We start from the raw sequence: 17,948 nt of genomic DNA on the forward strand, positions 1-17,948 counted from the left end.
TTGCATTATTCTATAGTATTATCAAGACACCTGCTGTTAACTCTTAACTACTTAGGACAGCTCACGAGGTGTCCAAAAATATCTGCTGACTAGCTGGGTAGGTAATTTAGGTAATGGGTAGGTAACTAGGTAATTTATACCCATAAGTGTAAAATGTCTTTATTCTCAGCACTTATACGACCAATTTTCTACTCTGAGACACTTTGGCCATATGGACCCAGATCTCAACATAATGTTATAAAAAACTGAATGTTTGATCTCAAAATGTTGTTATAATTAAAAAAAAATGTTTAACATAAATGATAAAAAAGCCGGTTACGCGCAGAGTGGACTGACTGGACTTTATTGTTCAATTTGCATTTTTCTTTACGGTCAGGGACAGTGTGAGTGTAGCCAGATCCTTTTCACTCTCTATCCTTGTTTCAATTTGTGGTTCACCGGATTCATCATCGAGACGAGAGACAGACGAACGACCTGCTAGCTAGTCGGTACAGCTCGGTAAGCTAGCTAGCTACTCTACCAGCAGCATCCTAGTTACCATAGCTACTCTACCAGCAGCATCCTAGTTACCATAGCTACTCTACCAGCAGCATCTTGTTTCTTCCACCTGTTAAATCCCGGTGAGGCTTCTCCCTCTCTCGTTGACGGATGCTGTCTACCTCTGTCCGGTTCTCCTCTCTTCACCAGATGGACGGTAACTTTAGTGTTTATTGAACACCGGGTAAATAATCACTAGTCAGAACCTCAACCTCAGTAAACATTCATTATAAAAATCATGGTTAGTAAATTTACCTCAACATCCCCCGGAGAAGCAGAGTAACGACACCAGCCTTTTAGCGGAGCTGACAGACTGACTACAACGCTCGCGACGATAAATTAATTTCGTCATTTAAAATGACACACTGCTCGCGCCATTAACTAACGTCTGGAAGTCCGTTCTATTTGTGAAACTCTTCTTCTGTTTCCCCATCTGAGCTCAGAGGAGATGAGAGATGTAATGTTTGTCTCTGTTGTGTTGAAGCCCAATCCAGCAGGAGAGACCAGCCTCCCCTGTTCCCAGCTGTGTGTCCATGAAGAGTGACTGGTCTATGGATCTACCTATAGAGTTTAGAGAGGGAGACTTTATTACTGAACAAAGGTAAGAAGAACTCATGGGTCCTGGTCAGTGAGTTAAACAACACTGTCTCTAGTCATTTCTCCTCTCCCATTTTCACATTTATTGTTGTTGTTTTCATAATCCATAGGCTAATCATTTTGTCCATTTTCATAGTCCTAAAACAATATTAAACAAACACAACATTCCCTGTGTGTGTGTGTGTGTGTGTGTGTGTGTGTGTGTGTGTGTGTGTGTGTGTGTGTGTGTGTGTGTGTGTGTGTGTGTGTGTGTGTGTGTGTGTGTGTGTGTGTGTGTGTACTCCCTGGATGAGGAGATGTAATCTCATGTTTTGTCCACAGAAACCAACAGGAGAGATCAGAGTCAGAGATTCTCAGTGGTCAGTCTTCCCAGAGTCATCAAACAGACCTGGCCTCCATATTCAGTGTATGTGGTCCTGTTATGTACATTTGTTTTTGTTTACCTCAAGTAAAGTTGATCTGTCAATCATTCATTAATGTGTTAATGAGAAAGCATTTATTCTCTTGCTTAACTTATTTACTTTATTTATTTCAGATGCTTGAAGAGAAAATTATGACATTTGTGAAGAACGAGCTGAAGATGTTCAAGAGGATTCTTAGTCCAGAACTCCCAGAAGGCTTTGAGAGTCAGAAGCAGGATAAGGAAGTGGTGGATGCTGAAGATGAGAAGCAGGAGAGCAGTGCCAGAGAGGGGGCTCTGAAGATCACACTGCACATCCTGAGGAAAATGAACCAGAAGGAGCTTGCTGACACACTGGAGAAATGTAAGATCTGTCTGCCTCATGTTGAATGATGTTTTATAACATTTAAAAGCTGTAGCTAAAGTAAAGCTAAAGTAGCTGTGTAACTCAATGATATTGTAGCAGCCTTAACACAACACCTAGTGACCTCATCAAGTAGCAGCAGGGATTTGTTGATTAATTTACAGAGAGACAATCAATTATACCAATAATAATATTAATCAGTCACACCAGTCTGTAATGCATTATGAAAACATTTACACATTTATACAGTCAGTTTAGAGAATAAATTATTGTAATATGAAACGTTATAATCCCTACAATAATGTAAAACATGAATATTAAAATATTCTGTGTTATTTCTAGATTCAGATGAGCTCGCTGTGATTTGCCAACGTGAACTCAAATCTAATCTAAAGAAGAAGTTTCAATGTGTATTTGAGGGGATCGCTAAACAAGGAAACCCAACACTTCTCAATAACATCTACACAGAGCTCTACATCACAGAGGGTGGAACAGGAGAGGTCAATAATGAACATGAGCTAAGACAGATTGAGACAACAACCAGGAAACAAGCAAGACCAGAGACTGCAATCAAATGTAACGACATCTTCAAACCCTTAACTGGACAAGACAAACGTATCAGAACTGTGCTGACAAAGGGAGTCGCTGGCATTGGAAAAACAGTCTCTGTGCAGAAGTTCATTCTGGACTGGGCTGAAGGAAAAGCAAATCAGGATGTCCAATTTGTATTTTCATTCCCTTTTCGGGAGCTGAATTTGATGAAAGAGGACAAACACACTTTCATTGAACTTCTTAATCACTTCTCAATGGAAACCAAACAATCAGGAATCTCCATCTACAACAAGTACAAAGTTCTGTTCATCTTTGATGGTCTGGATGAGTGCCGACTGCCCCTAGACTTCCAGAAGAACAAGATCTGTTGGGACGTCACAGAGTCAACCTCAGTGGATGTTCTGCTGACAAATCTCATCAAGGGAAATCTGCTTCCCTCTGCTCTCCTCTGGATAACTACCCGACCTGCAGCAGCCAATAAGATCCCTTCAGGGTGTGTTGACCAGGTGACAGAGGTACGAGGGTTCAATGACCCACAGAAGGAGGAGTACTTCAGGAAGAGATTCAGTGATGAGGACCTGGCCAGCAGAATCATCTCACACATAAAGACATCAAGGAGCCTCCACATCATGTGCCACATTCCAGTCTTCTGTTGGATTTCTGCAACAGTCCTTGAACACATGCTGAAACATAAGAGAGAAGAGATGCCCAAGACTCTGACTGAGATGTACACACACCTTGTGGTGTTTCATACCAAACAGAAGAATGAAAAGTATCTTGGGAAAGAAGAGACAGGTCCACACTGGAATAAAGAGAGCATTCTGTCACTGGGAAAACTGGCTTTTCAACAGCTTGTGAATGGCAATCTGATTTTCTATGAAGAAGACCTGAAAGAGGCTGGCATTGATGTTAATGAAGCCTCAGTGTACTCAGGATTGTGCACACAGCTCTTTAAAGAGGAATGTGGGCTGTACCAGGACAAGGTGTACTGCTTTGTTCATCTGAGCATTCAGGAGTTTCTGGCTGCTGTATATGTGTTCCTCTCATTCATCAACAACAATGAGAATCTAATGGACAAACTGCAAACAACATCCAAACCTGAAGTTACTTTCTACAAGAGTGCTGTGGATAAAGCCTTACAAAGTGAGACGGGAAACCTGGACCTTTTCCTCCGCTTCCTTCTGGGCCTCTCACTGGAGTCCAATCAGAAGCACTTACGGGGTCTACTGACAAAGTCAAGAAGCAGCTCACAGAGCCATGAAGAAACAGTCAAGTACATCAAGAAGAAGATCAGGGAGAATCCCTCTCCAGAGAGGAGCATCAATCTGTTCCACTGTCTGAATGAACTGAATGACCATTCTCTAGTGGAGGAGATCCAAAGCTACCTGAGATCAGGAAGTCTCTCAAAACCCAACCTGTCACCTGCACAGTGGTCAGCTCTGGTCTTTGTGTTGCTGACTTCAGAAAAGGAGCTGGATGTGTTTGACCTGAAGAAATACTCCAGATCAGAGGAAGGTCTTCTGAGGCTGCTGCCAGTGGTCAAAGCCTCCAGAGCTGTTCTGTGAGTAAATAAAATGACATTTAAGAACTAATCATCAGGAAGAAATATTCAGTTTAGAGAAAAATATGTATTCTAACATGTGTATAATATTATATTGAATAACATATTGAATAAATTAATTGATTTTCACATTAGTATAACAATTTGACCACACAATTCTAGGAGATGGAAAATGAATCTATATGTTGTTTGGATAATTAACCAAATGCATCTTTCATTGTCCTTCTACACTACTGGTGTTAAATTAACAGTGTGTTTGTGAAGTCATGATGATCTCTTTGTCAGGCTGTCAGGCTGTGGAGTCACAGAGGAAGGCTGTGCTTCTCTGGTCTCAGCTCTGAGGTCAAACCCCTCACACCTGAGAGAGCTGGACCTGAGTAACAATGACCTGAAGGATTCAGGAGTGAAGCTGCTCTCTGCTGGACTGGGGAATCCCCACTGTAAACTGGAGACTCTGAGGTCAGTATTCCTGTAGTTGGTCAACAAGTGATAACTGTTCACCAGATCCACATGTGTTTACCAGACAGGATGTCACCTTTTATTTGAGAGTATTTCCATATATGTTTTACTGTTTAGAAATGAAAGCCTTGTACAGTCACTTTTAGTCATTTCCAGTCACTTTTAATTTTTTTCTTTTTTGTTTTCTTTAACTTGGAATTAAAAGATTTTTGGGGGTCTGTAAGTCATTCCACAAATTCTCGATTGACCATTACAAGACATTTACATTTTTCCCCTTAAACCACTCGAGTGTTGCTTTAGCTTAAAAACCTCCTTCTCAAATATCTGGAAGACTGAAAGAATTTCCCTGTATTTAGCGCCATGCATCATTCCTTCAATTCTGACTGGTTTCCCAGTCCCTGCCGAAGAAAAAACAAACCCACAGCATTTATTTTTTTATATTTTTTATTTGACCTTTATTTAACCAGGTAGGCAAGTTGAGAACAAGTTCTCATTTACAATTGCGACCTGGCCAAGATAAAGCAAAGCAGTTCGACACATACAACGACACAGAGTTACACATGGAGTAAAACAAACATACAGTCAATAATACAGTATAAACAAGTCTATATACAATGTGAGCAAATTAGGTGAGAAGGGAGGTAAAGGCAAAAAAGGCCATGGTGGCAAAGTAAATACAATATAGCAAGTAAAACACTGGAATGGTCGTTTTGCAATGGAAGAATGTGCAAAGTAGAAATAAAAATAATGGGGTGCAAAGGAGCAAAATAAACAAATTAATTAAATACAGTTGGGAAAGAGGTAGTTGTTTGGGCTAAATTATAGGTGGGCTATGTACAGGTGCAGTAATCTGTAAGATGCTCTGACAGTTGGTGCTTAAAGCTAGTGAGGGAGAGAAGTGTTTCCAGTTTCAGAGATTTTTGTAGTTCGTTCCAGTCATTGGCAGCAGAGAACTGGAAGGAGAGGCGGCCAAAGAAAGAATTGGTTTTGGGGGTGACTAGAGAGATATACCTGCTGGAGCGTGTGCTACAGGTGGGAGATGCTATGGTGACCAGCGAGCTGAGATAAGGGGGACTTTACCTAGCAGGGTCTTGTAGATGACATGGAGCCAGTGGGTTTGGCGACGAGTATGAAGCGAGGGCCAGCCAACGAGAGCGTACAGGTCGCAATGGTGGGTAGTATATGGGGCTTTGGTGACAAAACGGATTGCACTGTGATAGACTGCATCCAATAGAGAGTGAGAGAGATGGGTAGAGAGGGAGAGAGATGGGTAGAGAGGGAGAGAGATGGGTAGAGAGTGAGAGAGATGGGTAGAGAGATGGGTAGAGAGTGAGAGAGATGGGTAGAGAGTGAGAGAGATGGGTAGAGAGGGAGAGAGATATGGAAGAGAGATGGGTGGAGAGGGAGAGAGATGGATAGAGAGGGAGAGAGATGGGTGGAGAGGGAGAGAGATATGGAAGAGAGATGGGTAGAGAGGGAGAGAGATATGGAAGAGAGATGGGTGGAGAGGGAGAGAGATGGATAGAGAGGGAGAGAGATGGGTGGAGAGGGAGAGAGATGGGTAGAGAGGAGAGAGATATGGAAGAGAGATGGGTGGAGAGGGAGAGAGATATGGAAGAGAGATGGGTAGAGAGGGAGAGAGATGAGTGGAGAGGAGAGAGATGGGTAAGAGAGGGAGAAGATGGGGAGAGAGGGAGAGAGATGGGTGGAGAGGAGAGAGATGGGTAGAGAGGGAGAGAGATATTGAAGAGAGATGGGTGGAGAGGGAGAGAGATATGGAAGAGAGATGGGTAGAATGGGAGAGAGATGAGTGGAGAGGGAGAGAGATGGGTAAGAGAGGGAGAGAGGGAGAGAGATGGGTGGAGAGGGAGAGAGATGGGAGAGAGGGAGAGAGATGGGTAGAGAGGAGAGAGATGGGTAGAGAGGGAGAGAGATGGATAGAGAGGGAGAGAGATGGATAGAGAGGGAGAGAGATGGATAGAGAGGGAGAGAGATGAGTGGAGAGGGAGAGAGATGGGGAGAGAGGGAGAGAGATGGGTGGAGAGGGAGAGAGATGGGGAGAGATGGGGAGAGAGGGAGAGAGATGGGTAGAGAGGAGAGAGATGGGTAAGAGAGGGAGAGAGATGGGGAGAGAGGGAGAGAGATGGGTGGAGAGGAGAGAGATGGGTGGAGAGGGAGAGAGATGGGTAGAGAGTGAGAGAGATGGATAGAGAGGGAGAGAGATGGGTAGAGAGGAGAGAGATGGAGAGAGAGGGAGAGAGATGGTAGAGAGGGAGAGAGAGGGGGAGAGATGGGGAGAGAGGGGTAGAGAGGGAGAGAGATGGGTAGAGAGGGAGAGAGAGGGGAGAGAGGGGTAGAGAGGGAGAGAGATGGTAGAGATGGAGAGAGAGGGGGAGAGATGGGGAGAGAGGGGTAGAGAGGGAGAGAGATGGGTAGAGAGGTTTAATGCCCTCCTTGCTTGGTCCGTGAGTTTTGGTGGGCGGCCTTCTCTTGGCAGGTTGGTTGTCGTGCCATATTCTTTCCATTTTTAATAATGGATTTAATTGTGCTCCGTGGGATTTTCAAAATTATATATTATATATATTTATAACTGATCTGTACTTCTCCACAACTCTGTCCCTGACCTGTTTGGAGAGCTCCTTGGTCTTCATAGTGCTGCTTTCTTGGTTGTTGTCGACTCTGGGGCCTTTCATAACAGTGAGATCATGTGACAGATCATGCCAGATCATGTGACACTTAGATTGCACACAGATGGACTTTATTTAACTAATTATGTGATTTGTGAAGGTAATTGGTTGGACCAGATCTTATTTAAGGGCTTCATAGTAAATGAATACATATGTACACTTTTCTGTTTTTAATTGTATTTTTTAAAGTTTTTTATTTGTATTTCTCTTGACCAATTTGGACTATTTTGTGTTTGTCTATCTAAATCTATTTAAATTACATGTTGTAATGCAACAAAATGGGAAAAAACGCCAAGGGGGATGAATACCTCTGCAAGGCACTGTAGTCCCATTTGAAGAGGTCTTCATTATTTGGACAAATTCACTTATATTATATTTGTATTAAAGTAGTCATACATTTAGTATTTGGTCCCATATTTCAAGCCTACAGTGATTACATCAAGATTGTGTTTCTACTAACTTGTTGAATTCATTTTCAGTTTGTCTTGGTTGTGTTTTAGATTATATTTTTCCTAATAGAAACTGAATGGTGAATAATGTCCTGTCATTTTGGAGTCACTTCACTTGTATTGTCAGTAAGAATAGAAGATGTTTCTGAACACTTCTACATTCATGTGGATGCTACCATGATTATGAATAATCAGGAATGAATCGTGAATGATGATGAATGAGAAAGTTACAGAGGCACAAAGATCAGACCCCCTCTGTTATTGGTAATGGTGAGAGGTTAGCATGTTTTGTTGTAGTCTCTGTTATTGGTAATGGTGAGAGGTTAGCATGTTTTGTTGTAGTCTCTGTTATTAGTAATGGTGAGAGGTTAGCATGTTTTGTTGTAGTCTCTGTTATTGGTAATGGTGAGAGGTTAGCATGTTTTGTTGTAGCCTCTGTTATTGGTAATGGTGAGAGGTTAGTATGTTTTGTTGTAGCCTCTGTTATTGGTAATGGTGAGAGGTTAGAATGTTTTGTTGTAAGCCTCTGTTATTGGTAATGGTGAGAGCTTAGTATGTTTTGTTGTAGCCTCTGTTATTGGTAATGGTGAGAGGTTAGCATGTTTTGTTGTAGTCTCTGTTATTGGTAATGGTGAGAGGTTAGCATGTTTTGTTGTAGCCTCTGTGACTATCTCACTCATTTTTCATGATTGATTTATGATTTGTATTAATTCTGGCATCATCGGGATTCATTTAGTTGTGTTTAGAAACATGTTATCTACTCACTTAGACATACAATTAATCCAGTCATCATCCACCATTCAGTTACTATTGGGTAAAACATAACCATAACCCAAAACACAACCAAAACAAACTGCAAATGCATCCAATGAGTTTGGGAACAAATACAAAATGTTTGACTACTTTAATACAATTGGTCGGACTACTTTGACTTCTTCAAATGGGGGACTGGATACACAAAGTGCTTTCATTTACAATATTAGCTTCACTGTCAAAATATATTTTGTTTGGACTGTGTGTTAAATTCATGTTTTAAGTCCCCCTATATTTCTGTTACAATGGTGATATCACTCTGTTATTAGTACACCTGGGAGGCACAGTGTTGATGGACCTGGCCTGAGTGTCATGGTAACCATGGTAACCATGTATTGTAAATATGGTTTAGTAAACGTTGTTCAACAGGAACATAGTCGTTGTGTCATTTTAAGTTAACATTGGTAGCAGAGGATGGCTAATAACTACAATGTGCCACTTCGCTTCCACGAGAAGAGCTTGTATGAAAGTTGGAAAAATGAACTTGGAATCTGGACACTGGTTACTAATCTGGACACTGGTTACTAATCTGGACACTGGTTACTAATCTGGACACTGGTTACTAATCTGGACACTGGTTACTAATCTGGACACTGGTTACTAATCTGGACACTGGTTACTAATCTGGTCACCGTGTTACTAATCTGGACACTGGTTACTAATCTGGACACTGGTTACTAATCTGGACACTGGTTACTAATCTGGACACTGGTTACTAATCTGGTCACCTTTGATTACTAATCTGGACACTGGTTACTAATCTGGACACTGGTTACTAATCTGGTCACACGATTACTAATCTGGACACTGGTTACTAATCTGGACACTGGTTACTAATCTGGACACTGGTTACTAATCTGGACACTGGTTACTAATCTGGTCACCGGTTACTAATCTGGACACTGGTTACTAATCTGGACACTGGTTACTAATCTGGACACTGGTTACTAATCTGGTCAGTGATTACTAATCTGGACACTGGTTACTAATCTAGGACACTGGTTACTAATCTGGACACTGGTTACTAATCTGGTCACTGGTTACTAATCTGGACACTGGTTACTAATCTGATGACACTGGTTACTAATCTGGACACTGGTCACTAATCTGGACACTGGTCACTAATCTGGTCACTGGTTACTAATCTGGACACTGGTTACTAATCTGGACACTGGTTCTAATCTGGACACTGGTTACTAATCTGGTCACTGGTTACTATCTGGACACTGGTTACTAATCTGGACACTGGTTACTAATCTGGACACCGGTTACTAATCTGGATGCAGTGTTAGTTACTAATCTGGACACTGGTTACTAATCTGGACACTGGTTACTAATCTGGACACTGGTTACTAATCTGGACACTGGTTACTAATCTGTGACACTGGTTACTACACTGGACACTGGTTACTCATCTGGTCACTGGTTACTAATCTGGACACTGGTTACTAATCTGGACACTGGTTACTAATCTGGACACTGGTTACTAATCTGGTCACTGGTTACTAATCTGTCCTTGTTACTAATCTGGTTACTAACCATGTACTAAAGACATGTACTAAAGACATGGTTCGGTCTCAACCAGGAGATCTGTATAGTTGAATCCTTAGGGTCTGCTGTGGTTGATACTGAGATCTGTATAGTTGAATCCTTAGGGTCTGCTGTGGTTGATAGTGAGATCTTTATAGTTGAATCCTTAGGGTCTGCTGTGGTTGATACTGAGATCTGTGTAGTTGAATCCTTAGGGTCTGCTGTGGTTGATACTGAGATCTGTATAGTTGAATCCTTAGGGTCTGCTGTGGTTGATACTGAGATCTATCTATGTAGTTGAATCCTTAGGGTCTGCTGTGGTTGATACTGAGATCTTCATAGTTGAATCCTTAGGGTCTGCTGTGGTTGATAATGAGATCTTTAGAGTTGAATCCTTAGGAAATGGCTTGATAGCTGTGTCAGTGAACTAAATATGAAAGAAGTACAACATATGATTGACAAACCAAACAACAGAGCTTTCAAATTTAGAGATGGGAGAACCGTTCATTCTACCAAGAGAGTCAAGATACCAGCAAAAATTGGTCAGACTAAGTGTCACATTGAAACAGAGGTGGTCCCTACAGATATCCCTTTACTATTAAGCAAAGCTTCCCTCAAGAAGGCAGGGGCTATGCTAGACATAAAAAATGACAAGGCAGTGATGATTAAACAACCAGTGACCCTTGAACTTACTACCTCAGGCCACTATTGTGTAAACATTTTAGACAAAGACATCACACAGAGTCCATGTAAGAATTGTATTCTGATGGACACAGAGCACATGGAGATTCTGACACCACACAGCACATGGAGATTCTGACACCACACAGCACATGGAGATTCTGACAGCACATGGAGATTCTGACAGCACATGGAGATTCTGACAGCACATGGAGATTCTGACATCACATGGAGATTCTGACAGCACATGGAGATTCTGACATCACATGGAGATTCTGACAGCACATGGAGATTCTGACAGCACATGGAGATTCTGACAGCACATGGAGATTCTGACATCACACAGAACATGGAGATTCTGACAGCACATGGAGATTCTGACAGCACATGGAGATTCTGACATCACAGCACATGGAGATTCTGACATCACAGAGCACATGGAGATTCTGACACCACAGAGCACATGGAGATTCTGACAGCACATGGAGATTCTGACAGCACATGGAGATTCTGACAGCACATGGAGATTCTGACAGCACATGGAGATTCTGACATCACATGGAGATTCTGACAGCACATGGAGATTCTGACAGCACATGGAGATTCTGACAGCACATGGAGATTCTGACAGCACATGGAGATTCTGACAGTCAAAGAGAACATGGAGATTCTGACATCACAGAGAACATGGAGATTCTGACATCACAGAGAACATGGAGATTCTGACATCACATGGAGATTCTGACAGCACATGTAGATTCTGACAGCACATGTAGATTCTGACAGCACATGTAGATTCTGACATCACAGAGAACATGTAGATTCTGACAGCACATGTAGATTCTGACACCACAGAGCACATGTAGATTCTGACAGCACATGTAGATTCTGACATCACAGAGAACATGTAGATTCTGACAGCACATGTAGATTCTGACATCACAGAGAACATGAACACAAAGGAAAAACACATTGTATTGTTAACTTCACAAACAGCTTGGACATGCTACAGTTGACAGACTTCAGAAATGACAGTTCTGGGAATAATGATGAGAGTATTTCCATTCTACAGCACCCTCAGTGGGCTGCCGAGTTCTGTCAGTCCCCACCGCGTCCGCGTGTGGCAACCTCTTCAGTACCTGCGAACTGAGATGAGGATATCGGTCTGTGATATCGCAAAGTGTTTCACCAGTGGGAGTCACCGGGTCAGTTGCTGGATCGACGTCATTAGTGTCATTGTAAGGGTTGACAGTCCCCCACAAAGTGTAAGGTGTGTCATCGGAAGCAGAGTATACTCTGCATATCAATGTTTTTCTTGCTGAGACGGCCGCAGTGTTTGCGGAAGTGTCCGAAGGGCAAGAGACGTTCATCTCAACTACCGTATTGCATGACTGCAAGGAGGAGGGAAGTTGCTCATTCACAGAGACAGCTGGCTCGAAATCATGACAAGAATGGTCAATCAGATTGGCTGATGGAATGTGTCGAGATATTGTAATATCTCCTTGGATCGGATTCTGCCCCAAGATGTTTCTAAACGTCTCTTTCCCAAGAGGTGCTTTCGACAGATACCCCTCGTGAATGACTGCGTTGCAGCTAGCGTTAGGGGAAGACAGTGTGGTCGGTACAGAAGGCACGGTGGCCTGTGACCATACCTGGTTGGTTTTCCAATCCATCAATGGGAGTAACCGATTAATTAAGTCTGCTCCAAGTAGCAGGGTTACAGTTTTGAGGCTGGTAACATACACAGGGTGAATGAGCAATACGTCCTTGAAGTGTAGTTTCAGCATGACTCTCAATGTGAGAGGCGAGGTAGTGTGAGTGACCCCTCGAAGTGTAGTGTCTCATCGTTCCACTTTTAACCAACATTTAGTTGGCTTCAAAGCCCTTTTGAGATCATCAAACAATGTTTGAGAGATGAGTGATATCGTCGCACCCGAATCAATTAGTGCATGACAAGTTAAGCAGTCCTCCAGGACTGTTTCCAGCTATGGTCGTTTCAATTCGTGTTTAGTGAACATGTTCCCCACAAAGTGGAGTGGTTCTTCGCAACAACGTGATGTGTCAATTCTGTTCAAGGTGGAAGCAGATCGACTTTTCAGATATTGAGTGGGCTTGGCTTTAACGAAGCGTTTGACCTTTGTCTTCGCAACCTTTGTATCAGAGTCTATAGACAAAACCCGGTGGCTTGTTTCTTGATCAAGCGGGCCCTGGATAGGGTCTCGGATGAGAGCGGGAGAGATTTGAACTTTAACGTCCTTGCTATGGGTGTTAATTCCTGTGGACCTGGTGTCCGGTAATTCCCCGTCTAGTCCTTGTGACTTATCTTTTACCCTTTTCTCAAATGTTTCTCGCTTTAGTTCTTCATGTAGTGGAACTTCTGGAGAACATTGGTCTACGTTTTTGATCATCCTTCAATCCTTTGTTACCCTTGTGCTCTGACACTTTGTGTGGGTTAGGTGCAGGAACGTAGTGAACAGGTCGATTGTAGCGGTAGTCATGTTGATGGCGACGTACTTTACAGTTATTTCGACTGCAGAGGTTATTGGAATCATGGTTTCGTGGTAGAAACTGTTGTTGTGCGTCATCTCTCAACGCTCCAATACCTGATAATGCACCCTCTAACTGGAGTGAGTGCTCCTGGTCAAACTTCAAAACAGAGTGGTCAGGGCTCTTAGCGTTGCGAACTTTTGATGCCTCAAAAGCTGTGCTTGCAAGCTCTCTGAGTTGTAAGATAGGCAAGCCAACGTGGGCGGCAGGGCCCAAGTAGGTAATGAAGGTGGGATACATGTTCGACAGGAACATTTGTTTAAATGGTAACAGGTCTTCCATGCCTGTTTCAGTGAGTAGGCCAAAGTAAGCTGAACGAAGCCTATGATAGTAAGCTTGTGGGTGTTCATTCCGAGCTTGTTTGACCGTGTTAGCCAGTGAGCTATCGTGTTTGCGAGTCGCAGAACCACCGAATTCTAATTACAAAGCTGTGGCAAGTTTAGCGTAGTCATTTAGCACGTGTTGCTGTTGTATACGAATGAACCTTGTCACGTGTCTATTTGACGTTCGCTTCAACAGGTAAACCCTGTCAGAACCCGTAGCGTTCGGGTAGCCATCTAACACGTCCTCTATGTCAGCTAGGAACGTCTCAGTATCGTTTGGCTTACCTGGAATGGGGTCAAAGGTGGGGAAATTCTTGATGAGTTTGTCAAGGTATTCCGCGCCAAGCGGGCAGAGGGTTGGCTTCATCCTGTGGAGAGATTGGGGCTGAAAGGCCAAGCTTTGGCTTTGCTGGCCAAGAGGTGCAATATTACTCAGTGCCGAATGGCCAATAGGAGAAGACTGAGGGACACTTGAGGGAGGCAAGGTCTGAAACCTATCGTCTTTACTCCTGTGAGTACAGGGCTCCGGTTGCCTGGATTGGTAGTCACGCTGTCGAGCGTGACCATTCTGGACTTCCTCCAGATGGTACCTAAGGGTGGTATTCTGCTGCATTGCAGAGTCCACTTGAGCACTTAGAGTACTGAGTTTGGACACGTGAGTGTCAAACTTGCTCCTTTCGGTCTCAAACTTATCTGTCATGGTTTGCAGATAGAGGTCTTGAGTACGGAGCGAGAGATTCAGTGATGAGATTTCCTCCGCTTGCTTAGAAATCAATATTTCCATCTACATCACCTGAGTTCTCTCATCATTCATTTTGTCAGCGACTTCAATGCGTTCTGCTGATTTGTCATCCAACTTTGTCATTGTGTTCCTCGTCTTTGGTCTGCAGCGTTTTGAACTGTGTTACTTTGAGTAACGTTCAACTAAACCTCATGTTATCAAGTTGAGCTCCTGTTTGTAGATAACGCTTCAGATTGATCTACTTTGATATATGATTTTGTTCCTGTGGAAGACGATATTGTTGAAGAGCTTGTGCTTGTTCATCGTCATACGTTTTTGCAATTACATTTAATTTTTCAGTTTTCAAGCTCAGTTCCATAGCTAGCAGAATTGTTCTCTTTTCTGCATTTGTCATTGGTTTCTCAGTTCTCACCACCTGTCCCTTTGTCTCCCATTACCTGCTCGTGCTTCAGCTGTGCACTGCGGTATTGGACAGATGCCAATCTTGGGTGGCAAAACATCAGGGACTGGAGAGAAACTTTACGAGGCCTGTGGTTGATTTTGGAAAGCATTGTTGTCTGCTTTTCCACTAATGGCATAATTAGGGTTGGTATCGCTGCTGAGGTCAGAGAACAATCCATTTGTGGGTGGAGGTTCACTAATTAGCGGGCGAGTGGGGACTACCCCCTCTGATAGCACATTATTAGAACATTATGAACAGATTTTTTTTCCCTAATTATCCAAAGTTTGGTTTTATATTATATATTGCCTGTTTTATAATGGGAGCTTCAAAGACAATTTTAATATATTTATAGACGTTAATGAACCATCAGTACTGGACAGTACTGTGAAAGTTGGACATGAATGAATGAATGAATATTTGCACTATACATTTTTCTAACTGTAGTCAATACTTTGATCATTTGTCATTTCTAATAATGATGCAATATTTAATTTATGAATAGATATGGCAGGTTTCAGGACACTGATATATCTGAATATGTTGAAAAAATATACTGCCACTATTTTCACCACCAAAGAATAGCAGTTAGTTTGTAATATGATTTGACTCTTTGCAGGCTGTCAGGATGTCTAGTCACAGAGGAAGGCTGTGCTTCTCTGGTCTCAGCTCTGAGGTCAAACCCCTCACACCTGAGAGAGCTGGATCTGAGCTACAATCACCCAGGAGACTCAGGAGTCAGACTGGAGGATCCACACTGCAGACTGGAGAAACTCAAGTATGTAGAGGGTTTATGTCAATGTTCATATCAGACATGTTGGACTTATCAGGCTAGTTAAGATAAACATTCTTACCAACACTTAGAGAAGGTTATTTGCTGACTGTGTGCGTGTGTGTGTGTGTGTGTGTCCAGTGTGTCCTGTGTGTGTGTGTGTGTGTGTGTGTGTGTGTGTGTGTCTATGTGTGTGTGTGTGAGTGCGTGTGTGTGTGTCCAGTGTGTCCTGTGTGTGTGTGTGTGTGTGTCTGAGTGTCTGTGTGTGTCCAGTGTGTGTGTGTGTGTGTCTGAGTGACTGTGTGTGTCCAGTGTGTGTGTGTGTGTGTGTGTGTGTGTGTGTGTGTGTGTGTGTGTGTGTGTGTGTGTGTGTGTCTGAGTGACTGTGTGTGTGTGAGTTCAGGTGTATCCCTCAATGACGGTCTGTTCTTCTGCTTACCACTACAGTGTGGAACATGGTGGAGAGAACAGAATGAAACCTGGACTTAGAAAATGTGAGTGTTGACTGCTGTGAAGAATATGACTAAGAATAAGTCTTAATTCAAGTTAAGTCAAAGTCAAAGACCACCATCATTACTTACTTGGTCATATTAAATATCAGCTGTAGTTCTACAGAAGCAGAAATCAGGGACACCAAAGTTTACAAAGAGTTGCAAATGTGTGTGTGTGTGTGTGTGTGTGTGTGTGTGTGTGTGTGTGTGTGAGTTGCTTTGGGAATAAATGTGTGTATAACATATGATCATAACAAGTCTCAAGTTACCTTAACTTCTCCTTTTGATACCTAGAAACATCTACATCAAATTAATTAGTGAAAAGTGAGTTAACATTCTAATGTGAATGATGATGATTTCTAATTTTGTGTCTGGTTTCATCCATCAGATGTCTGTGATCTCACACTGGACCCAAACACAGCACACAGACACCTCTCTCTGTCTGAGGGGAACAGAAAGGTGACATGGAGGAGAGAGGAGCAGCCGTATCCTGATCACCCAGAGAGATTTGATGACTGTAGACTGGTGCTGTGTAGAGAGGGTCTGACTGGGCACTGTTACTGGGAGGTAGAGTGGAGTGGGGGGGCTGTTATAGGAGTGACATATAAAGGAATCAGCAGGAGAGGAAGGGGTGAGGACTGTTGTCTTGGATACAATGACAAGTCCTGGAGTCTGTCCTGCTCTGACAACAGTTACATTGCCAGGCACAATAATAATCCCACTACCATAGACGTCCCCTCCTCCAGCTCCCACAGAGTAGGAGTGTATCTGGACTGGCCAGCCGGCACTCTGTCCTTCTATAGAGCCTCCTCTGACACACTGACCCACCTGATCACATTCACCTCCACATTCACTGAGCCCCTCTATCCAGGGTTTGGAGTTTGGATTGGCTCCTCAGTGTCCCTTTAAATAATAACATGACACACACACACTGAACACACACACACGCTGGACACACAGACACACAAAACACACACACTGGACACACACACACACACACTGGACACACACAGACACACACTGGACACACACACATCTGCTGGACACACACTGGACACACACACACACACACTGGACACACACATCTGCTGGACACACACACTGGACACACACACACACACTGGATTCACACACTGGACTCACACACACATTGGACACACACACACACACACACACTGGACACACACACACACTGGACAAACACACACACTGGACACACACACACACTGGACACACACACACCTGCACACACACACACTGGACACACACAACACACACACACACACACACACACACTGGACACACACACACACACTGGACACACACACTGGACACACACAACACACACACACACACAAACACACACACACACACACACACACACACACACACACACACACTGGACACACACATACACACACACTGGACTCACAGACACACACTAGACAAACAAACACACACACATAAACACAGTGGACACACACACTGGACAAACACACACATAGTGGACACACACACACACACATTGGACACACACACACACACACATGTTCGTTTTCCTATAATTGTGAGGACAATAACACTGATTAAAATACCAATGTGATATTTTGTTGTCTTTTATGTTGAAAACAAATTTAACAATTATATATATATGCTCCATAGTTGTACAAGTATACAAGGATATATTGTACTTTTCATAATAAAAAACTTGAAACAAGAAAAGCTTGTTAAGGTCATGATGTTTCTCTGAAACACAGAACACTAAAGTTGGTCATGATGTTTCTCTAAAACAGTAGAGACTAAAGTTGGTCATGATGTTTCTCTAAAACACAGAAGACTAAAGTTGGTCATGATGTTTCTCTAAAACAGTAAAGACTAAAGTTGGTCATGATGTTTCTCTAAAACACAGAAGACTAAAGTTGGTCATGATGTTTCTCTAAAACAGTAAAGACTAAAGTTGGTCATGATGTTTCTCTAAAACAGTAAAGACTAAAGTTGGTCATG

General features: G+C 42.8%; 1 protein-coding gene across 1 annotated transcript in view; it reads left to right on the forward strand.

The window, feature by feature from the left end:
* Nucleotides 1-16,909, forward strand: part of LOC121843580 (NLR family CARD domain-containing protein 3-like) — a gene marked incomplete at its 5' end in the record, with an annotated part of 50,438 nt that extends 33,529 nt beyond the window's left edge. Inside the window, 7 exon segments of the mRNA XM_042313309.1 lie at nucleotides 1,456-1,540; nucleotides 1,670-1,898; nucleotides 2,241-4,011; nucleotides 4,297-4,470; nucleotides 15,301-15,459; nucleotides 15,901-15,947; nucleotides 16,333-16,909. Of these exon segments, the coding sequence (XP_042169243.1) occupies nucleotides 1,456-1,540; nucleotides 1,670-1,898; nucleotides 2,241-4,011; nucleotides 4,297-4,470; nucleotides 15,301-15,459; nucleotides 15,901-15,947; nucleotides 16,333-16,853 (2,986 nt within the window).
* Between the last annotated feature and the right edge of the window lie 1,039 nt (nucleotides 16,910-17,948).

Source organism: Oncorhynchus tshawytscha, unplaced genomic scaffold (genome assembly GCF_018296145.1).
Source record: "Oncorhynchus tshawytscha isolate Ot180627B unplaced genomic scaffold, Otsh_v2.0 Un_contig_5262_pilon_pilon, whole genome shotgun sequence".
Taxonomy (NCBI): domain Eukaryota; kingdom Metazoa; phylum Chordata; class Actinopteri; order Salmoniformes; family Salmonidae; genus Oncorhynchus; species Oncorhynchus tshawytscha.